Below are 24,103 nucleotides of genomic sequence, written 5' to 3'. Positions count from 1 at the left end.
GGGCTCAGTAATTTCCTAACAGCTGGTCAGTGTGGGACTATTTTCAGCGACGGATTAATCCACATTTGTTGCTCTAGTAAGAATTTGTGCCGGCACGTGGGATTGAGTCAAAAATGTACTAGTGTGTGTTCATAATGAAGGAACATGTCACTCCCTGTGGCTCATCGATGTGTTTAATCGTTTCATGGCAAATAACATCGATCGGGCTTTGTTACACACAAGATGCATTAAATGTTGGTTTTGGTCTTTTCATGGCGATTTGTTGTCAATCCTTTAATGTTTTTGGCCGTTTTAAACGGTGTTGAAAAGTAACGGACGGCAACTTGTGATTGTAGAGACATTTCAAAATTAAAGCAGGAAGTGGAATCAGTGCTGAAAATATCTCAAATGTTTTCTGTGTAAATCATCTTTTTTTAAATTGGGTTTCAGTTTCCTTTATTTTCTTGCAGCAACCTTCCCTCTTCCTGCTTTGTTCGAGACACAGAAACATTACTATACATCACTTGATAAGAAGATTTTTTTTAACGGTTGTGATCAAACGCTTAGATAATGTAATTTCTTGAGAAATACTGCGTATTTGAATCTCCTTGTGCCTCTAAGAAATCCCTCAAATTAAACAATCGGGGAATAAAACTCATAACTCGTGTCCACACTGAGGCTTTAAACACAAGCACCATGAAGGCCGTTAGCCAAAGCTGTAATACCTCAAGTGATATCCGAGTTAAAATTTGAGGTACTTTACTCGAGTATTTCCTTTTTGAGACTTTTTACTAGTACTTCACTGCAAAGTAGTTTGCTAACGGGTTGCATTAAAAACAGGACTGGGAGTGAAAACTAAGACTCTTCATCCTCAGCTCCTCGTCTTCTGGGTCCATGTGTGAGTGAAAGACAGTGTTGGAAATTAACTAAGTACATTTACTCAAGTACTGTACTTTGGTATTTTCATTTAATGCTACGTTATACTTCTACTCCACTACATTTTGTAAGCCAATATTATACTTTGTTCTCTACTACATATATTTAAAATGATACTTAACACTTTTAAAGGCCAGAATGGTTGGGCTTTTAACTCTTTGTGTGCCGTCACAGGCCCTGAGGTCCCTTAAACGCTGATCTCCTGGTGGTTCCTAAATCCAGATTAAAACACGAAGGTGACAGAACGTTTGCCATCAGGTCCCCAGATTTTGGGACAACCTTCCAGAGGAGATTATTAGGATCTATCATCATTCAAGACTCTTCTTGAAACACACTTTTATAGTTTAGCCTTCCTGTGATCCTTCTATCACCATTTGTTTTATTGTTTCAATTTTAATTATGTTATAAACACTTTTTGTTTATTGCAGGACTGTTGTATTAGACTGCTTTAGTTGTATATAGGGTTACCTAATATACTGAGTGTATTCTGATTTTAAAGTATATTTCAAAGACAATACTTTGAATGCACTATTTCTACACTGTGGTATTGATCTGAGTACTTGGTCAGATGTTGGTCACGCCCCCTGGAGCCGGCCAGCCAATAGGAGCGCTCTCTGGATTACCCTGCTCTTATAAAGCCTGGGATGCCGAGGCTCCGGGAGGAGCACTTTAACTAAAACAGAAAGTGAGCTTTCACAGAGGAGCAGAAACTGATCCAACAAGTGCCCAACAGACAGGAAAAAAGAAGGAAAAGACAGAAGAAGAAGCGATGGAGCACTCCAAACAGACACAGTACAGCTCACACGAGACGAAAGACCCGGGAAACAGCGGATCCGTGCTGAACGGACACTTTGACGGGATGGTGAAGCGGTCAGCCGGCGGCTCCTCCCAGCCTCCGGGCGCGGAGTCCGGCTCGCAACGGCCCATGATGGAGAGCTGGAGGGAGGATCGCACCAGGAGCGTGGAGGACAACGAGATGAGCCTGCCGTCCCTGGCCGCAGCTTACACCACCATCCTGCGGGGGCTCGGGGAGGACCCGCAGCGGCATGGGCTCCTCAAAACCCCCTGGAGGGCCGCCACCGCCATGCAGTTCTTCACCAAAGGCTACCAGGAGAAAATTATCGGTGAGTTTTTAAATCCACAAAGCCGCTCAGAGGCTGCAGGGATTTGTCCTGCGGTCAACAGGTGGCAGGTAAAGGAAAGTCAACACTTCCCAAAACTCACTTTACACCCCTTTATAGTCCGATGTAGTGGGATACTTACACTTGATTATTTCCCTTCAACTTTATACTTTGATTTTAGTGGGAAATGTTGTACTTTTTACTCCAGTACTTTCATTTGCCAGCTGCAGTTACTTCGTTATTTGCCATTAAGATTTTACACATCAATTGATCGGTTTATACTATATACAAACATATAAATATATATTATTATATAAGTTATGCAACAACATACACGGTAGATACAATAAGCTCCATCTCCAGCAGCTACAGCATGAAAATGGTGCTTACACAGTAATAGATCAGTAATAAAATAATAATAATTTAATGTTGAAAGGGGCCACTCTGCTGTGTAATGAGTACCTATTTAAAAGAACATTTGGCTTAGTATTATATTTTGTAAAACTGGTTTATTACTACTAATTGCATTAACGTGAAAATATTTTCTCTGGTCCTGGCGCTATTTGTAACTGTGTTATACATGTTTGAGTCGTTGACTTGATCTGATATAGGTTTTGAAAAGTAAGTTTATCTGTAAATGTAGTGGAGTAAAAGGTAGAGTAATTCCCTGTTTCCCAAGGGAAATGAACATTGTATTTTGAAAAATGTCCTTTTAAATTAAAATCATGCACACTAAAACCAGTCAGTATCCTTTAAACTCTTGAGTTGAAGAATATCCGAGTACATTTTACCTCTTGAACCTTTACTATTGATCATCAAACATTTTCTCCACAGTCTGACAGCCACATATTGTGTCTCTGCTAAAGCTGAGGATCCTTATAATGAAATTAAATGTTCAAACCCAAAGTATCCCGTCTTTTATGGCTCCCCTGTTAAATGCTGGGGTGAAACGATTTATAAAATTAATCTGCAACTATTTGGACTTCAATTTAGGCTTTAGGAAAATGTATTTTCTGACAATGTACAGACTAAATGACTCACCAAAGAAACAATCTCCAGAAGAAATAGAAATAATCTTTAGTTGCAGCCCCGGCCTTGTGCATCATTTCATACAAATTTCTCCAAAATGTTGCCAGGCATAGTTAATATCTTTGAAAATCAGTCTTGCATTTAATCTTGAGCAGCTGTCTGAAATAGATTGCTTGTGTATGATCAGGCATATGTAACCGGACTGGTTGTTGCTGTCAAACCTCTGACTCCTGTTTGGTCCAGCCAAACCTGCCAGCCAGCTGCTCCAGAGAGGATTTTGCTGAGTCACATGCAGGTGTGGAGAGGTTTTATATGCAGTGTTGGGGTCCACATGAGCCGGGTTCTCAACGCTACGGCTCGTTGGAGTGGCTGGAGTCGGGGATCTGCCCCTTCAGCCTCCTCCAGAACAGCATCTGGAGATAGTTTGTTCTGTTGTGGGGGTTGTTTTTGTGTGTTGTGAAGCCGTTTAAAGGAAGGAATGCAGTGGAGGGAGAGACCAACGTGAAGAGCACCCAGTGCAAAGAGTGATTCATGTTTTCACACCTGTACGACCTGACAACTCCCACGCCTTCTTACCTCTGAGCAGCAAAGGATGAATAGAAGATAATGATGGCATACATGTGTGTTGCTCTGCAGGCGGGGCTCCGTCTGTCTGCTGATTGGCCGTTGCAGGAGACTCCCCACAAAAAACATTTGTTGTTTTCAGAGCTGGTATTTTTGGGGAGGGTTAGCAGTTTGTTCCCATTTGTGTGTATGCAGGTCATGGGTTCAGCTTTCATTACAACATGAGCCTAAAATCCTCTAGTTGTCGTGCGCATGACCAACACAATTGTAATGACAAAAAGTTGTGCAGAGATTTAACAGGAATATGCAGCTCACCTCGGCTTTATGGAGCTTTGGTTACAGTTAATTGTTTATATGCCCGCAACTTTACTGTCCTGGTTTACTCTCACTGCTCTCATAGCGTCGTTTTCAGAGAAAAAGCAACTTAAAATATGATGACATGCCAGTGTTCTGTCCAACAGTCCAAAACTCAAACTCAAAACACAACGGCAGCTTTATATCAAAGTCCGGTGGGAAAACAAACGAGCAGTCAGAAGGTCAGGTTTTAAACAAACTTCCATGTTGTTCAGATTTATTTACTGAGATAAAAAGGACAAATTATTATCAACATTTCTAAATGTTTTTCACACCGTGTTACCGGATCAAAAGTTAAAAAAACATCCTTTCACTTTAACATTTTGTTTTTGATAACAAAACCTTCAAGATAGCATTACCACTTTATTACAGTGTCAACCTGAACTGCGTCCAGAACCAGTTCTTCTTGTTTGGGTCAATAAGGTTTAAAGTTTGTCCAGGAGCTAAACTGTGGTAGCGTTCTAGAAAATAGACTTCAGAGAGATTAAATTATTTAATGCCACTATGTGCATAATTTTAATATGTTAGTGTGAGAGTTCCCTGCTCACAATCAGGACAATGACAGAACAAAGAGGAGGGATGAGTTAAACAACAGTTTATCTATAATTTAAGTTCAGCCTTTTCAGTCACTCCAGAGATTTAACAGGAATTCTGATCTTGTGATGTTACAGATTGAAATGTTTGGTTTAGTGCACATGTTTTTGATTTTAATGAAAGCAAATAATGATCAGAAATAGGGCTTTAACTAATGATATCTAAAATATCAGAAAATAGTGAAAAATGCTCTTGTAGTTCTCCAGAATGCAACTTGATGTATTCAAGTCTTTTTTTATTAACCAACAGTCCAAATATAGAAAGCTGCAATGCAAATCTTTGCATTTGAGAAGCCCCATTAGCTCACCTAATGGAGCAGGTTTGATTCCAACAGGTGGCACTTTGCTGCATGTCGTCTCCTCCCTCTCCCCGTTCCCTGTCTATATTCAACTTTACTATGATTGAAGGAATACAAGCCCAAAGAAAAATCTCCAAAAAATTTCAAATGTACACGTGCACATTTTGAGTCTTAATATTACACATTTCTTGAACAGGCAGCGACTCAACCTCTATACTCACCCCACTTTTGGAGTTTTAAGCCATCTGATTGGATGTTTATTACTGCAGTGCTCTCTGGGACTTCTCTCCTAAAGTAGAGTGGAAACATATACTCTTTTCAATGCATTTATTGTATTGTTTATTCTGCAGATTGAGCCAAGAGTGTTATCGGAAAGTAATAAGCTGAAAAGAACAGATACTGTATGTTGTACAGATGTTAAAGTCCTTCAGGGCAAAGTTTTTATTTTGGGATTATAAATAAAATTGACTTGACTGCATGAACCCTGGCAGCCTGATGTTACCAACGACTTCTGTGCTCATGTGCATAAATATTTATATATATTACATATATTTCCAAACAATAGCCCAGAGCGTTTAATTTCCATCAAAGTCCATGCAGACGCTCACGTCTCCCTCAGGATGTATGTTAATCAGTTTGGTAACTGGTTTATGACCATATCTCTGCAAAACTAATTCTCAAAACACATTCCCATCAGCCACTGTACTTTGTGTTTAGGGCTAATTAGCAAATATTATCTAACACGCTAAACTAAGATGGTGATCCTGCATGTTAGCATCGTCATTGTGAGCAGTTAGCATGCTGACAGTAGTACAGCCTCACAGAGCTGCTAACATGGCCGCAGAGGTTTTGTCTGTCATTTCTATCAGTTATGATAACATTTTATTCATGACGTTATATTCTGAGATCTGATAACACGACTCCATCAGTACAATGAAGTCTGACAAACAACAGTTTATCCCGATTAAACAAACCACTTTATTCTGATGTCAAACTGCAAGTTGTTTGTGCACAACTACAGTTCGAAAGGTCCAGAAGTCGGTCTGTGAACTGTGATGGCTGTTTACAACGAGTGATAATTTTACTTTTCACCTGCATTTTCTCCTCCAGATATGTTTGTCTGACTTCGTCTTTTTGTCTGAGTGCTCGTGTTTCTTGACCCGTCTGTCGTCTCATTAGCAATGTCACGGTGTTCCCAGATCTCAGCAATTAACCCACTCTGTATAGTTGAATAAACTGTAATTAATCCAGTTTCCACATTTCCAACACATAGCCATCCTACATTTAAAATGTCTTTATAATAAGTACATAAATCAACTACTGCCCCAACACCTGCTCTGAAAGACTGACAGCTAATCATCAGCTGATTGTGTGGTTGCCTAGCAACGAACACACACACAAAACCCTTTTGTGGCCTCGAGCCAAAAGGCAGCACAGAGCACCAGGGGGTCTTCAGATTCAGTCAATAAATGTATTTTTAAATAAACCGAAAAAATGGCAATTTCCTGAAACTCAGCATATCTGAAAACAGTGTGAATATTATGGGATGTGAAACTGGGAAATAAACAATGTTGCTCAAACACAAATTGTGTATGTTTCTATGTAAAGTCAGGGATGTACAGGGGGTGACTCATGAATACAGCCCAGGGTTAAGACTATGTATAGGAAGTGTGTGTGTGTGTGTGTGTGTGTGTGTGTGTGTGTGTGTGTGTGTGTGTGTGTGTGTGTGTGTGTGTGTGTGTGTGTGTGTCCACTGCACTCTCCACACTCCAGGCTGCCTGAACAATAAATGAATAACCTTGTTTATTTAGTCATTCACTCCATCATTTCCTGCTTCATTCAGAACGTGTCAACATGTGGCCTATGTGTGTGGTATTCATTCACACACACACACACACACACACACACACACACACACACACACACACACACAGGAGGCAGCACTATTGAATGTAGAGCTGATGATGAGTAACACTGTCATTACCTGATAGTTGCCTCGTCTTTCTGTCACCCAGGGGGTCAGAACCGGCAGTCCTCACCAGCTGCCCTTTACATAGTTACGGTTGACTTAATGTTATTTTCCTTCGGGTGTGTGTGTGTGTGTGTGAGAGAGAGAAAGATACAACTTTCAGTGTAAGAAGCTGTAATGAGAGAGACTATAATTCCTCTTTTTTGCAACAATTTGGGTCTTATTATGTAGTTCAGGCCATCATTTCTACCAGTAATGAAGAAATTGTACTCACCAAGTTAAGGTTGCTAAGTGCTGCAACTAATAAGGTTTTTCTATTAATGGACTATAATCAATATTCAAACAATGCAAAAATGTGAAGGAGTTCACTTGTAGTAACGAAGCTACAGAGAACTATCAGCTGAATATGCAGCTCACCACCTAAAGTTTGTCCAGGAGCTAAACTGTGGTAGCGTTCTAGAAAATAGACTTCAGAGAGATTAAATTATTTAATGCCACTATGTGCATAATTTTAATATGTTAGTGTGAGAGTTCCCTGCTCACAATCAGGACAATGACAGAACAAAGAGGAGGGATGAGTTAAACAACAGTTTATCTATAATTTAAGTTCAGCCTTTTCAGTCACTCCACAAACAATGTCCTCTCCAGATAGGCACGACCCAACTCTGCTCTGGTTCCGGGATCGGGCGTGTTCAGTGTGGTATGGCCGGAAGCTCCATGTTGATGGTCCAGGACCCAGTCTACTGCAAGAAGCACAGAACCAGGCCATCACCGTGCTTTTATTATGTGACTGATTACCTGATTCCGTTCAGCTGCCACATACCACCAGCGCCCGACTCAGGCCGTGAGCCCGCCAGAGGGTGAAAGAGCGTCCCATGAGATAATAACGCAGGGCGCCGACCGTCCGCCATATAGCGAGGCACTCCTTTTCCATCGTACTGTAGTTCACATCCCGCTGAGCCAGCTTCCGGCTAATGTACAGTACAGAGCGGTCAACCCCCTCCACCTCCTGGGACAAAACGGCCCCCAGCCCGCTGTACGAGGCGTCGGTTTGCAAAACAAAAGGAAGAGCAAAATTAAGGGAAAACAAGAGTGGCTCCCCACAGAGGGCTTGCTTTCCCTTCTCAAACGCCAGCTGACACAGCTCCGTCCACTGGACCGGATCTGAGGCACCCTTCCGGGTCAGGTCTGTCAGGGGACTGGTCAGCTCCGAAAACCCCGGAATGAACCGCCGGTAGTAGCCGACCAGCCCCATAAACCTCCTGACCTCTTTTTTAGTCTTGGGCACCGGGCAGGCCGGCCATGTGGTACCCTAGATACCATACCTCCCTCCGCCCAACCACGTACTTCTTCGGGTTGGCTGTGAGTCCCGCTCACCTCAGGGACTCGAGCACCGCCACCACCTGCTGTATATGCTGCTCCCACATTTCATCCAAGTAGGCAGCAGCGTATTCAGAGTGAGGACGCAGAACCTGGTCCATGAGTCGCTGAAAGGTGGCTCATTTTCCTTTTGTGTTCAGGGGAGTCCGGGGGCGTCAATGTGGTGGTGTGCGAGAGTGGTGCGTCCGGGCAGGGGGAGAATACATCGGCCAAAAGCCTTTCCAATGAGCCATCGTCTGCCCTCTGACTCGGTGAAAGATGGCTGTCACAAGAGACCGGGGCTGATTTTTTTGCTTTTCCCACCTCCACTCCCAACTCTATCTCCATCACCGTAGTAGCCAGAGTGACAAAGGCCACCTCTCTCCACGTTTTAAGGAGATTGAGCGGTAAATTTGTGTCGCTCTTTCCCTGTCCAATCGCACCACTGCGTAATCGACGTCCACCACTCGCCGTGTGACCACAAAGGGCCCTTGTCACTTTCCGAGTAGTTTGGAGCTAGAGGTTGGGAGCAATACAAGCACTTTATCTCCCAGTGCAAATTACCTCAGTCGTAACATACAGGAGTTCCCTGCTCACAATCAGGACAATGACAGAACGGAGAGTCGAGATGAGGTTAAACAACAGTTTATTTATAATTTAAGTTCAGCCTTTTCAGTCACTCCACAAACAATGTCCTCTCCAGATAGGCACGGCCCAACTCTGCTCTGGTTCCGGGATCGGGCGTGTTGCCGTGTTCAGTGTGGTATGGCCGTCAGTTTCACGTTGACGGTTTGGGACCCAGCCTTTTTTTTATTATGTGACTGATTACCTGATTCCGTTCAGTTGTCTGGCCTCCAGCTGAGACACTCCCATCTCTCCCCAGCAGCCGGCACCCTAACCACACCCCACTGCCACAGTCAGATTTTGATGCCCCCCAATAGCAGTATCAAAAAAGACACTGTTGCAGACAGCAATACCCCCAGTATATTTCAGTGAAATATCTCAACATATATTTGATTGATTACCATGAAATGTAGTTCAGACATTCATGTTCCCCTCATTATGAACTATAATACAGTTTCCTCTACTGCTTTCATCAAGTCAAAACTTTAATTTATCCAATACTTTGGTTTATGACCAAATTCCTGCAAAAGGAATGACACTCCCATTGTACTTTGTGTTTAGCGCTAATTAACAAATGTAAACATGCTAACATTGACATTAGCATTTTGCTCACTATTCTTGCAGCTTCACAGGACAGCTTCTAGCATGGCTGCAGATTCTAGTTGACAACAAATAATTACAATTAAAGAACCAGTCTATATGTGCATTAATTACAGGTTGATATCTTAATGTGCTGCAGCTAGGATGTGCAATATAACAACTAACGTCATAACAGTGGGAGTGTTCAGCTGCACGGCGGCCAGGAACAGCAACTATCAGTACAACCAGTAGAAAGATTTATCAAAGTAAATGGATCTAAAATGAATGCTACTGATCAATCTGAGCTGTCTGAGGTCAGAACATGTCTGAGGTCGTCAAAGAAAAGGCTCAAGACTAAGGTTTTCTTATGCCAGAGGAGAAGCTAGTTGTCCCAAAGCAGAGCGCCTCATCTACAGAGAATAAGCTGTCAAAAGTCCCAAATAAGATCAAGAGACATCATGAGACAAAACAACAATGTGTGTGGTGATGGGAAAGATCTTCATGATGAAGAGTGCCATGGCTCAAACTGCGTCACGATCAGACAGAAAAAAAGAGACTTAAAGAAGGTTAATTACACACAGTCGTTCAATAAGCAGAAGAAACTGAAGCAACAAGTTCACCCCCCCCCCCCCCTCCTCTCGTTCCCTCCAACAGATAGCCAGTCAGGAAATTAAAAAATGCAGCGGTGAGAGCGAGAAGCGTCTGCATCGTCACAAACAGATAAAGCGGTTTATTGAACCCCGGCAACTGCAAAATGCAATAAAGCAACAACAGGAAGGAGCGTATGGAAGCAGAGCTATAATTAGACAGTGGTGTTTGCCAGAGAGAAACACCAAAGTCTGCGATAAAAAGTGGAGGAGAGGTGAGATGAACCTGGCGTCCGTGTGGTTTCCATCCTGTCCGTCCTCCAGGGCAGTGGTCCCCAACCTTTTTAGCGCCATGGACCGGTTTCATGTAAGACAATATCTTCACGGACCGGCCTTCAAAGTGTGTGGGGGGGATAAATATGACGAAATAAAATTATACGACCGGCATAAAAACAAATATAAAGTGCATAAAAAAACTCACCATTACGCTGAATTAGTGGGGGCCCTGAGCTTGTAAAGTATCACGTGATTGAGACGAGCGTCTTGACCTATGGTCTTGACATGTGTCAAGAAACACAGACGGATGTTTCCGGTGATTTTTCACGGACCGCGGACCGGTGGTTGGGGACCACTGCTCTAGGGGACAGAAAGTGATGCAGGATGGTTTTTATACAAATTTTACAAATCCAGAGATAAACTCTTGCAAAGGACATTAAACAATCCAGTACAAATACAATTTATAGATAGATACAAATAGATTTATAGGAAAAAACTTCCTCATTACTTTGGATGGATTCAAAAACAGATAATCACTAAATCAATTGCAGTAATTCTTCAATACATTTATGAAAAATAAATACGAAATTCATAAAAAAGCAAATTCTTAAAATAAGTAGATCAAATGAATGAGTAAATATAGTAAATGGACAAATTGTGAAATGATTTAATATACAGAAAGATAGGGTAGTAGCCAAGTATGTGTCTGTAAATGTGAAACATGGGAATTACAGGAGATTCTTCTTTCATTTTCCTCCTTTTCATGACTCCATTTTGTTTCTCCGCAGACGTGCTAAACGACGCCATCTTCGACGAAGACCACGACGAGATGGTGATCGTCAAAGACATCGACATGTTCTCCATGTGTGAACATCACCTGGTGCCCATCTTCGGCAGGGTGAGCACAGACAGGTCTTCCTCCTCTAGTAGAAGAAGCTGCTAGTTTTTCATTTAAATTTCTAGATCACTTTTTATGAACGTTAATATCACTCTAGTCTGTGGATGATCATTCTGTATGAGTCCATACATGAGCTGCTGACATTTCCTCTAGCGCCACATTCACTACAAAAATTTGACTTTTACACAAGATATAAAGATAACAAAATCCACCTCTAAAGCTCACTAATTTACACAATGTATCTCATTTGTGTAATCCGCACAGAAATTTGTGGTTTTACGGAGGGTTAACCATTTCTTGGCTCTGGGCAGACATGGCCAAGAAATATTTTGGCACATAACTTGTAAAAACAGGACGGGTTATTTTTAGTGAGATTTAAATGTGTTGGTAGGAGGATTTTATTTACGTCGGACAAAGCCAGGCTAATTGTTTCCCCGTTTTCACTCTTTATGATAAGCTAGGCTAACCACAGGCTGAGCTGCAGCTTCATATAAACCGTTCAGACTCGAGGATGGTGTCAATCTTCTCATCTAACGCTACATCAGTCAAAATGTCAAATTATTAATTTAAGGACCTGTGGAAAACACTTATTTTATATTTTAACCATCAAAAACAGAATGTTGAACTACGTATGTAACTGATATATATATATATTTTTTTTTCTTTCTTTCTTTAACAATTAAAGCAAGTATAAACACAAACAACAGACAACTAAATACAGGGCTCCAACCTAATACACCCATCGATAAACTATCTAAATAAAAACAAAACAATTAAGGTTTCAAGTAAGTATAAATAATTGTTAATGCATGTCCCAATATGCTGTATCTCCAGTGTCCACATTCACCGTGAAAGAGATTTAAAAAAGTTCAAATGAACTGTACATCAAGCCAAACTCAACTGAGCTTCAGCCGAGCCGCTTTGCTTTCTGATTTAATCAATAAAGGGGACTTTTTTCTCTCAGAGGAAGCTGCAAATATTCATAATTTAATACAAAAAGATTGTCACAAACATGGTAAGAGATGTGAATCTTAAAAAAACATTTAGCTGGATACAACAGAGAACATGAGAAACAATCAGATTAGCTGAGATCTGTTTATCCTGCGTTTTCTTTCTTTTAGCCTCCTCCTCCCTGCTGCTGCAGCATTACTCTCTACTAAGAAACCTGGTTCCCTCTTTCTTCTTCCTCTGCTTCCCTCCTCCCTCCACCTTCGCCCGCAGCTGTATGTCGTTTAAGACAATGGGGGGCTGGCAGCTGATCCTTTTCCACCAGTGTAAATGGGCTCTGATGACAGCAGTGAATCACACAAACACTTACCACAGTGTTCACAGAGTGTGTGTGTGTGTGTGTGTGTGTGTGTGTGTGTGTGTGTGTGTGTGTGTGTGTGTGTGTGTGTGGTGGCTATCAGGTGGCTGTTTATGTCCCTAAACCTCCTCCCTCCCCTCATCATCGTCAGCAGTGTTGCCTCTTATCCAGACTCTGTCATCTGTCTGTCTGTCTGTATTGTGTATCACAGTGACTCACCACACAGAGAGTGAGACCTCCTCCTCCTCCTCCTCCTCCTCCTCCTCTATTGTTGTTCAGACGGCGTGCAGGTAACCGCTGGCTGCTTGATTAACTGTTTCAATGTATGCAGCACATGAGCAGTTTATTGCAGGTTGTCATTTACTTGATATTAGCTGCTGTCTGTATCAACCTGAGAAAATACACTGCAAAAAAAAACAGCATCCTTTGGTCTCATATATAGCCTTTAAAAGTCCTATAAAATGGTATCAATACTTCTTTAATTTGATTTATTTTTATGTTATTGAGGGGTCCATTTGAAGTGTAATCAGAAGGGCTACTAGTTAGTGAGACGAAACTTAAACCCACAAAACTTTGTTTAGGTTGAAACATTATTAATGGCAAGTGTGAATCAAATAATGCACACATTTTTAACCTCGCCCCATCGTCACACCCAGTATGTGCCAGTAAATATGAATAACGTGAGCAGATAAGTGGAAAAAGAAGCCGTCACAGTCGGTCTGTTTGATGTCGATATGTCAGGCCGCTCCAGCAGAGACGGAGGAAACTGGAAGAACAAGAGATCTTTGCACGCTTGTTGCCGCTGCCCTTTCTCTTGTCTCGTCAACAAATTGCGTCTGACATTTGAGTGGAGCGCACATATGTGTGTGTGCGTGTGTAAGAGAATTAGAGCCTCCAGACATCCAGAGCAGTGATTCTCCAGCTGATGACTCCATCTCTTCCTCCTCTCGTCTGTTGTTCATCCACCTGCCCTGCTTTCAGGATCGGCTGTTGTTGCGTCTGTTTCTGTCATAGTCCTCATATTAAAACGAATGTGTGTGCTAAACTCTCCTTTATTTACCTCAGCGGTTATTTTACACCACAAGAGATACTCATTTAAAGTATGCTTAAGGGAAAACATCTGCTTTTTCAGGAAAACCACTTGATGTGTTTTAGTGGATTTGCCCTTAAAGTAAGTGGAGGTTCAAGTGAAATAAGTACTGTGCAGTTAAAACAATTTAATTTGCCAAACCAATGCAAAATTAGGCTTTGAAGAGAAAAACATGATGGAGCATGATGTTGTAAAAATGTGAATTGGACATGAATTAAAGCTAAGGCGGTTAGCATGTTCTGCAGCTCCACTCTGCTTTACAGAGCTTTATAGTGATATAGTGTTTAGCTGTTTGGCTCACAAGCTGTAAAACCCACACAACACTACCTTCTTTAGCAGCAAGCAGGAAGACACAGTCAGAGACCAGCTGGTGAACATAGTGGAGCATTTAGCAGCTAAAGACACAGATATTTACCTCAGGAGCTCAAAGAGAGTGAATACTTACATTCATCAGGTGGACACAAGCACAACTCTCTAAATGAATGATCATGTTGTAACCGCTAAATGTGGAAATAAGCAACAGTTTGTAAACAAGTTCAATATATAAGGTGATAGTATGTCACAACTTGTTCCCATGAACTATTGCACAACCTGTCTCGCCTCCAGCAGTGAAACTGGTTAACATTTTATCTGAGCTACTAATATAAAATATTTGATCTTAAATGTTCTCACTGTGTACAGGTTCACATCGGTTACCTCCCTAACAAGAGAGTTCTGGGCCTCAGCAAGCTGGCCAGGTGAGTAAATTTACAAATTGTGTGTGTGTGTGTGAGAGGGAGAGTGAGAGCTAGTGTTTATTTAAGCTGATTATTAAAAGGTGTGTGTGTTTGTGTGTTGTAGCATAGAATCTGATCCCACTGACCCCAATACCTTCAGGCTTATCGCACTAACACCCCTTACTAACCCAGTACTGGACGTGCATGCTCACATTGTGACACAGCTGATCCAGTCGATCCAGTCGATCCAGTCACATTTTCAAGGCGCTAATTAAAACGTATAACATTTTGTTTCCGGCCTTCTCGATCTGAGTGAAAGCAAATCAATGTTATAAGAATGTTTCAACGGAAATTCTGGTTTCATAAAACTTAAAGTGATTCAGATAAGTTGGATAGATTGTTTGATCGTCTCTGCTCGTGTTTCTTGCCCTGTCTTGAATCTTTTCCTTTAAGGTTAATAGAGAATTTATTTAGCATTTGATGTTAAAGAGCCTCATAATTATTTCCACTTCATCGCAATTTTATAAACAAAAATACCTAAAATTATATAAATAAAATTACATGAATAATGAAACGCCAAATAAACATTTGCATTTGTGCATAAAAAGAATTAATGTAAAAGGAAAAATACAAATATGTGTACAGATACATACAAAGGTAAACATGATCAACTTAAATATATATTCAAGTAAAATAGTAATAATGACACATATTACTGATAATAACCCTAACCTATAACAAAGGAAAGTTAAATACAAAATAAAGCAAACAAATGCATACACACACATATAAAGACATATAATACAAATGTTTTTAAAATAAATAGAATAAAAATGAAATAAAAATAATAAAAAAAGTTCTCATTTTAGTTACATACTAATGTCACTCCTTATGTGCTTATGTGTTTCCATTTGTGTTCTTGAGGCAGAACCTTGCCTTTGCTTTATGTACGTCCTGCCTCTCTTTGTGCTGCACGTTTGGTCTTGTTGACATTTTATTGGAGGTGGATGAGGTCAAATTTGTCTAAAGTGGTTTTGCTCACAGAGAAGAGCAACGGGTCGGAGTTGAAGACCGGGTCGTTTCTGCAGATCTGTTTCATTTTCCTTCTGCATCCTCGTCAGAACAGAAAATAGCTTCAAAATTATTTTTCTTTTACACCCAGTGCAACCTTGTGGCTCATTGATAGTTTTTAATAGTTTTTTCAACAGCAATGGAGGCACAGAGGTGGAAGATATGGATGTTTTACTGACAGAGGCTTGTTTTCTCTATTTTCTCTGCCTCAGGATTGTTGAAATTTACAGCCGTCGACTACAAGGTACCAAGTTAAAGTCAAACTCAATGTTCAGTGTTTTCATTTGACTCTCTACATGTAGATGTTGTTTCTTCTGTCTAACCTGGTTCATGTTTGTGTATCTGTTTGTCTGTACGTCCACAGTTCAAGAGAGGTTGACCAAACAAATTGCTGTAGCGATCACAGAGGCTCTGCAGCCCACCGGGGTCGGCGTGGTCATCGAGGCAACGTATGTAGACCTTATTCTCTTGTTCCCTCTGTCTCTTTTCTCCTACCATCCACCTTCATTTTCTTTACTTTCACTTAATCCATGATTTCCTTCACCTCCTTTGTTTCTTTCTACTCCACTCTCCTTTTTATACTTTTTTTTTCTTTTACCTCAGTTTCATTACTTTTATCTCCATCACTTCCTTCGTTCACCTCCTTTTTCATTTGTTCTTCTACTTTGTTCTCCTTTTTATTCTCATTTATTTATTTACCTCTGTCCCATCACTGCATTTCCTTTCATTTACTGTTACATCTTGTCACTCACCATATTTCTTGTTTATACCTAAACTGCTTTGACCCCGGTTTCATTACTTTCATCTCATTACTTAAGTTTTTTTTATTTACTTCCTCTTTTCTGTTACATCTCTTCCTTGACGTCATCTCTTCTATTTTTGACCTCGTTTCCATTCACTTCATTTCCTTTCAAGTCTTCTTTTCTTTCACATCTGCACATCTTCAACCCTTCATGTTTTTATACTTTCATTTATTTTCTGTTACCCCTTTTTCCATTACTTTCAATTTCAACAATTAATTTCCTTTAATTTACCTTCTCTTTTCTGTTACATATCCTCCTTTCTTCCACCTCCACGTTCTTTCTTCTTCCCTCTCCCATTTATTTCTTAATCTATATCTCTTCTACATTTCGTCTTGTATATTTCACTTGACTTCCTTTCGTTCTCACTCCCCTCTGTTCCTCTTTGCAGTCACATGTGTATGGTGATGCGCGGTGTTCAGAAGATGAACAGTAAAACTGTCACCAGCACCATGTTGGGAGTTTTCAGGGAAGATCCAAAAACCCGCGACGAGTTTCTGACGCTGATCAGGAGTTGAGAAAGACGAGGTTCTTCCTCATCCTCCTGTTGCCTGGGGTTACCACCACCTGCACGGACCATCCGCCGTGCTACCTGTGGGTGTGTGTGTGTGTGTGTGTGTGTGTTTCCATTTCACCAACGGCAGTGACAGAGTGTTTTCCATCCAACTCTTTTTATTTGTCAGATAAGTTAAACTGTCACTTAGTGCTTGTTCGAGGCCGCGGACTGCCATGTTTACTTTTTAGACGACAGGACAGACTTTCCCCCATTTTGTCCGTGTGAGATGTTTGTGGTGATCCATTAAATATCATTGGCCTCGAGATACAGAAGGACAGTTTAACAAAGAAGTAAAAAAAACAATTCTATTATCAATTATATAACTGTATTATCTTTCAATTATATTATTATGTGCATGATGTTTAAAGGCCCTTTACATAAAGTATGTCACAAAGAAATATGTAGGCAAAATGAATAACGGCATCAGATTTACAGTATCATATATCTCATTGATGTATAATATCTGCACAGAACAGTAAAACATTTTTTAAACAATACTGTAAATCTGGGATTAAAATAAATAACTGGAGACACATTCACAAAACATCACAAGGCTAAAAGTAGCTCATAACTGTCAACTGCAAAATAAACAAGAAAATAACATTTTGGTCTGAGAGTAATTCACAAAGCATTTTCAGCTCCCAAGTCTGAGAAGTAAGAGATGATGTGTCTCATCGCATCAGTGTTTTAAAAAAAATACAACAATAATAATAAAAGTTTTAAAAGCATATGTTAGTGGTTGGATAGTTAATAAGATTAATCCAAAGAATTCAATAACACTGGACAACTCTACAGTACTGTATAAATCCAGTTTGCAACATTGATGAAAACAAATGATTAATTAATCTTAGTCAAGTGCACATTAAATAATAACCAACTGCAATAAATAAATATAAAAGTGATTTCACGGCCGTTGTTTGATTACCTGAGAATGCAGTAAAACAGCTGCATCTGAAAATAAACAGTATTCAAATTTTAACAATATGTTTTTTTTACTTATTATTAACATGGTCCTGTGCATGGATCTGCCTGTATGTGCCAACTCGCCGCTCACTGAAAACGTAAAAACGACTTCACAGCCACTGTCATGACGAGGCAGCCGGCGGGAAGCTGAACTGCAGACTCCCCGTCTGAAAACACTAAAACTTTCATTTCCATGAGGCAAATTAAGTGTGTGTCTGTTAATGTGTATATGTGTGTTGTTTAGTGACTTTGCGTTTATTTGTGTAGCATATTTCTTGCATTTGAATGCGTCATAATGTCCCCAGACAGATTTTGGGTTTTATCTTGTGTAATGTGGTGACTGGAGTTATGTGTCTTTGTATGTGTGTGTCTTTGTATGTGTGTGTGTGTTGAAGGGAAGATGAGCACTAACAAACGGCTCTGATGTGGTTTTTGTGGCCTTGTTGAGAAGGACGGCCTGTTCTGTGGCCTCTTCACCATCATTGTCACTTTATGTACTTCATTCCAGATACTTTTTAATCAAAGAAAATAAATCTATGTGACAGCGATGACTGTGTGTTTCTTCACAACACACATGACAGACATGTACGTTCACTTCATTTAAAACTGAACCTGTTATTTAGATTTTCTCCAAGATGGCAGCCCCACTTTGCTAGCCTCATAGCTGCACAATATGAAGAGCCTACGTTAGCCATTTTTATTGTAATACAAATTTCATAGATTTGTAGCAGTTAATTAACAAGACAGTTAATTTAGACGACAGGACAGATTTTACCACATTTTGTCCATGTGAGATGTTTGTGGTCATCCATTAAACATCATTGGCCTCGAGATACAGAAGGACAGTTTAACAAAGAATCCTTTGCACCTTTTTTAAACAGTGGAAAGTAACTAAGTGTATTTACTCAAATACTGTTGCCTACTTAAGTACTTTACTTGAGAATTTCCCTTTTATGCTACTTTATACTTCTACTCCACTATGTTTATAAGCCAATATGATTCTGATTAATAATACAAAAAATAATGAACAAATAAATCATAATGTATTATAACAGGTAAAGATTAGATAAGGGTGGAAATTAATGAGCTACCCAGCAGTTCATAAAATAATTAAAATGAGCTCCACCTTCACCAGCTGCAATGTTAAAGTAATGAACACATTAATGCAGTGGCGGGCCGTGCGTTTCACACCTAGGCCTTCAGTGATATCCTACACAGTCCTACCTGAATTATTCCACCTCTTAATACCATCATTATGACGCCATGGCTATAGAAACTATACATTTAGACAGAAACGCAGTATAACCGGGCGTTGCATCACCTTAACATAGTCAAGTACAACAGAGTTATATTAATATTTCCGAAGCATTTATAATCAATAAATCCGCATTTACAATTAAGAGTGTTAAACTACCAGCTTTAAGATCGCTAGGATACTGTCGAAAATAAAAGGCGCTTTTAAGAGATTAGTCTACAAAGTTTTATTAAGTCCACTAAAAGTATGTGAGCTTTAACAAGTGTGTTCACTAAACAGCCCATGGTCGCACCTAAAGCAGTTTCATTTAAGAAACGTGACGATAAAGAATAAAGACACAAACTATTCACTGAAAATAAAAGAAAACAAACAAATAATGTGCATTTGTTCATGAGGATATCTTTGCGACAGTGGTGAAAGTGTATTCCTAGCCTTGAATGTCCACTTTGATAAAGGTTAAACCAAAACAATTCAACAAGTCTCCTTGAGTACTTTTACTGCACAGCTGAGCCAGTGCGCCACACACATCTCTACATCTCTTGCAGAAGCATCAAACATTTTATATATTTGTCAAAAAACAAAATGCTTGTTACTCACCAAAACAACTGATTATTTGAACACAAAATCCATCCTCCTTTCTTTCCTCAAGAAGACTTCAATGACTCTGTTGTAGTTTATCTGTGCGTTTCAGTTCCACCAATAAGTTATTTTCTATAGACATGAAGGTTAATGCTGAAAGGCGAGTCTGTCCAGCAGCATTTCTGCCATAAGTTTTAATTCGCTTTAAGGCCGAGAATGACCGCTCGGCAGAAGGAGTGGACACAGGGATAGACTCGCTAGCGTCGGAGTTGGCCTTTCTCTTCTAACGATGTCTAGTTTTTCTTGAAAAGTTTGTCTCGAAAATGGCGTTGTAATGTTATTTGCGACCAAATCGATATCTTCTCCTCCTTCAGCCATTGTGGGTTGAAAACACAGCTTGTAGAAATCTACACAAACTAGCTCGTTCAAGGTCAGTTGCTAGCTCTGCATAACTCTGCCTCTCAATAGTGCGTATCCAATCAAAAGACGTGGACATGCTGACGTTATCGTACGCCTGCTAGCTGGCCCCGGTGTCCCCAACTCGAAATCTGATTGGTTAACGCCACAGTTTTGTCTCCGTTCACTTTAAGCTACAGGCGCCCGCACGGTTGATTCTGAAGGCCTCAGGGCAGATTTCTTGGACCATGGCAACACATCATGTCTGAAATATGATTGGATTAAAGCTCTAACATAAAGGCCAGACCTCCAAATCTCGATCTGAGGCTGGAAGCAGCGCAACCAAGAGGAAAGCTATGAAATGAAGAGAATAGACTATGGGGAATAATTGAATACATATTTGTGGAAAAAAATTACATTTATATTCTGATGATGTTTAGGCCAGCAGAGAAGGCCTTGCTGGTCCTGATGGCCCGCCACTGCATTAATGCATTAATTAGTTAGAATCCAGCAATATAATATATATTATTCTGAAAAGGATCATTAATAATGAGTACTTATACTTTTGCTACTTTAGGTTTATTTTGATGCTAATACTTTTGTACTTTTACTTGTAACAGTTGAGTATTTATTTTACAATGAAGTATTGATGTCTTTACTTGAGTTAAAGATCTGAGTGCCTCTTCCACCATTGGCGAACACTGAGTCCGAGTTGAGCTACAAACACGTAAGTGAGGCGCTTCCTATTGTGTTTTTGTTGAACCTAGTGAATCTTTCCTTTAACTGACAAGAAGAGGATGATACTCTTGTACCTGCTGGATGAACGTTGATGCTCAAACCTCCAACAGACGGATGCAATAAACTCATGTCTCATAAGAAACATAAGAAGACAAAACTGGTTCCAAAAAAACAAAAGGGGCCAACAGCTCATTTATTTGCAACCAGGGCCAAATAGAGAGTCAATCTGGCGTTTAGCCTAGAGTGAACAGCAGAGAGGTGGAGCTGATCAGGATGTGGATGACTGACTGAGGCATGACTCAGCAGCTGGAGGTTTACAGTTCTGTAACATCACATTCATGCATTTAACTGTACCATCACCTCACAACAGCAAGGCTCTGGTTTTGAATATGCTTCCTGTGTGTGTTCGACTGAAACACTTATACCTTTGTACTCATGTTGCCTGGTTAGTGGGTGACATCCAGTGAGGTGAAATAACCATGCATCTTAACTGCAGTGTACAAATTGCAGCTTTGAAAAGGCAGAATCTGTCACTGACATGAAGAGAAACACTCAAAACACAGCATTGGCGCATAGTATCACATTGTGACAGTTATATATTTGAGGTCACAGCGTGTAAAATTGAAACCTTTACAACTTGGGCGCCCTCCAGTGGTAAATATCAACCAAAACACTGGCAGAAAATAGTGCTCGCCCATCCACAACACTTCTTTCTGTAATTTAAAGTTTAGGGTATTCAGCATCTGCATAATCTTTTATGTTTCTGCTCGAGCTACGGGTTTAAACGAAAGTCAAAAACATTTTCAGCATGTAAAATGATGTTCAAAATGAATGCAATGCCTTTGGTTGTATGTACTGTAAACCTGAGAGAAAAACAAAGGTTTATAAAAAAGATTTTTAATAAAAAGATATATTCTGAAAAAGTTTTAGAAAATTTGTGAACAAATATCGACGGTGAGTTCACACAAAGACTAAACAAAAGAATAAGTGTCTTTGTGAACAAAACAAAACTCCCCACACTGTCAAACCTTATAAGTTACACACAATAAGGTTACAGTATATCTCAAAAGTGAGTACACCCTTTAGATTTTTGCAAATATTCTGTTATATCCTTTCAGGGGATAACATTATCCTACTGAAACTTTGATATAACTTAAAGTAGTCAGTGTGCTGCTTGAATAACAGTATAGATTTATTGTCCTTTGAAAATTACTCAGTACACAGCTGTTAATGTCTAAACAGCTGGCAACAAAAGTGAGTACACCCCATAGTGAACATGTCTAAATTGTGCCCAATGATGTTGTTTTCCCGCCCTGGTGTCATGTGACTCGTTAGTGTTACAAGGATTCAGGTGTAAATGATAAGCAGGGCTGTTAAATTTGGTGTTTTGGGCACAATTCTCTCTGAATGCTGGACAACATGGCACCTCATGGCAAGGAACTCTCTGAGCGGCTGAAAATAAGGATTATTGCGCTTCACAAAGATGGCCTTGGCTATAAGAAGATTGCCAACACCATGAAAATGAGTTGCAGCACAGTGGCTAAGATCATACAGCGGTTTTCCAGGACAGGTTCCACTCGGAACAGGCCTCGCCAGGGTCGACCAAAGAAGTTGAGTCCACGTGCTCAGCGTCATATCCAGAGGTTGGTTTCCAAAAATAGACGTGCGAGTGCTTCCAGCATTGCTGCAGAGGTTGCAGAAGTGGGATGTCAGCATATACATTTAACTATAGTTCATGGAAGTTCCCAATAAATAGTAAATACATCATAACAAAACGTAACATTATCCTCGATCGTAAATAGATCACAAGCTATCCTATATCGAGTCGATAGCTTGGTTTCCTTGAATTGTTATGAATCCGCCTAGTTGTCCGCAAATTGCTCGATAGCTAAATATTCAATTATTTCTCAACTTAGACACATCGACGTCTGTAAAGCTTGATAACTTGATAACTTGACACTTTCTCAAACTTTCTGCGGTTGAGATTCTATCGTTGTGTCTGATGTCAAACGTCATATATTACGAGCTGTATATAAAGCATTAGCTATTAGCTAACAAACAGACCGGAGGACAGCGCTGGTTTATAAAGTATAGTCTGCCTACTGACGAGTGTCTTACGGCCGCCTATAGTAGCCGGAACACTTACCACATTTTCATGGAAGTTACGATGTCGTAACTTTACGAGACTAACGTGAAAAGGGTATAAAATTGCTACCGTGAAGTAAATAACTCCTGAATTGATTAAATGAAAATTCCTCAGAATGGACCTCCATGGCAAGTATCAAACAGAGGAGCATGGAGAGGGGGAAACAACCGCTACAGAGATGGTGAAAAAGCTCCAGCACAGGGATGCTTTAATTGTGGAAGTACATCTCACAGGGTCAAAGATTGCTACTAGTACAGGCAACAAGGAAGAGGAAACTCCAACCAAGGAAGAGGAGGATACTCTAACAATAGAAGAGGAGAATATTCCAACTATGGAAGAGGAGGAAGAGGACAGCAAGGTTCTGCAGGAGGGAGAGGACAGCAAGGTTTTGGAAGAGGAAGAGGAAGAAATCCTCCCAACACTCACCAAATGCCTCTCTCTGCATGGGAACTTTCCCAGGGCTGGGATGGCTCCTCCCAATGAGGATGCCCAGAGGATCCAACTGCAGGTGAAGCTATTCCAGCTCAGAATGAACCAATGGTCACCTGTACGATAGAAGGAGAAAAAATGGAATTGATGCTGGATACAGGAGCAACAGCGTCCTGTATAACTTCCTTGAAAGGACCACCTCTCTCCACAAAGACTCTTCGAACCGTTGGATACTCGGGAAGAACAGAAGAACAAAAGTATACCAAGCCAATGGTCACTGAAGTTGGTAAACAATCCCTGCTACACCCTTTCCTCTTCTTCCCAAAATGTCCTGTAAACCTGATGGGTAGAGACCTGCTGGTTAAAACTGGAGCACAAATTCTCTGTTCCAGTGATGGACTGATTATAAAGTTTCCAGGACAAATACCTCTGCATTGACAGTATCAAACAGATCAAAGGATCTTGGTAATGACATCAAGCCCTACCCAAGATATTGAAGAAACTACCACAACAGTGTATTGGAGCCGCCTGTTGACTGAAGATCAAGACACTCCAGGAGTTCAGAAGACCTACACGGAATGGAAACCTTGGATCAACACATTAGCTCCATATGGACCTCCACTTGACCCACTTCACTGCACCTATAACTACTTACAGTGGAACCAGCTTCCAGTTTGTGTTCGGGAGGCAGACACACTCTCCACATTTAAGAGTAGGCTAAAGACTTTCCTTTTTGATAAAGCTTATAGTTAGGGCTGGCTCAGGTTTGCCCTGGATCAGTCCCTAGTTATGCTGCTATAGGCTTAGACTGCCGGGGGACACCTCCCTGCTCTCTTCCTTCTCTTCCTCTCTCCTCCCCTCCCTCTCTCTTCTTCTCCCTCTCTATCTGTA

General features: G+C 40.5%; 1 protein-coding gene across 1 annotated transcript; it reads left to right on the top strand.

Moving 5' to 3' along the window:
• The first annotated feature begins 1,588 nt into the window (after positions 1 to 1,588).
• gch1 (GTP cyclohydrolase 1) lies at positions 1,589 to 18,217 on the top strand. Its single transcript, XM_029428778.1, has 6 exons — positions 1,589 to 2,039; positions 11,058 to 11,167; positions 14,245 to 14,300; positions 15,563 to 15,594; positions 15,715 to 15,799; positions 16,542 to 18,217. Exons 1-6 carry the CDS (start codon positions 1,685 to 1,687, stop codon positions 16,666 to 16,668), a joined length of 765 nt encoding a protein of 254 aa, XP_029284638.1. The 5' UTR covers positions 1,589 to 1,684; the 3' UTR covers positions 16,669 to 18,217.
• The last annotated feature ends 5,886 nt before the right edge of the window (positions 18,218 to 24,103 follow it).

Source organism: Cottoperca gobio, chromosome 3, assembly GCF_900634415.1.
Source record: "Cottoperca gobio chromosome 3, fCotGob3.1, whole genome shotgun sequence".
Classification (NCBI taxonomy): Eukaryota; Metazoa; Chordata; class Actinopteri; order Perciformes; family Bovichtidae; genus Cottoperca; species Cottoperca gobio.
This window is presented reverse-complemented; position numbering and strand designations above follow the sequence as displayed.

Bases quoted from the DNA above. Each gene is read 5' to 3' on its own strand.
- gch1 (XM_029428778.1), top strand. From the start codon at position 1,685: ATGGAGCACTCCAAACAGACACAGTACAGCTCACACGAGACGAAAGAC. The intron at 14,301-15,562 runs GTGAGTAAATTT...TCTCTGCCTCAG, and splicing joins GGCCTCAGCAAGCTGGCCAG to GATTGTTGAAATTTACAGCC. The intron at 15,800-16,541 runs GTATGTAGACCT...TCCTCTTTGCAG, and splicing joins GGCGTGGTCATCGAGGCAAC to TCACATGTGTATGGTGATGC.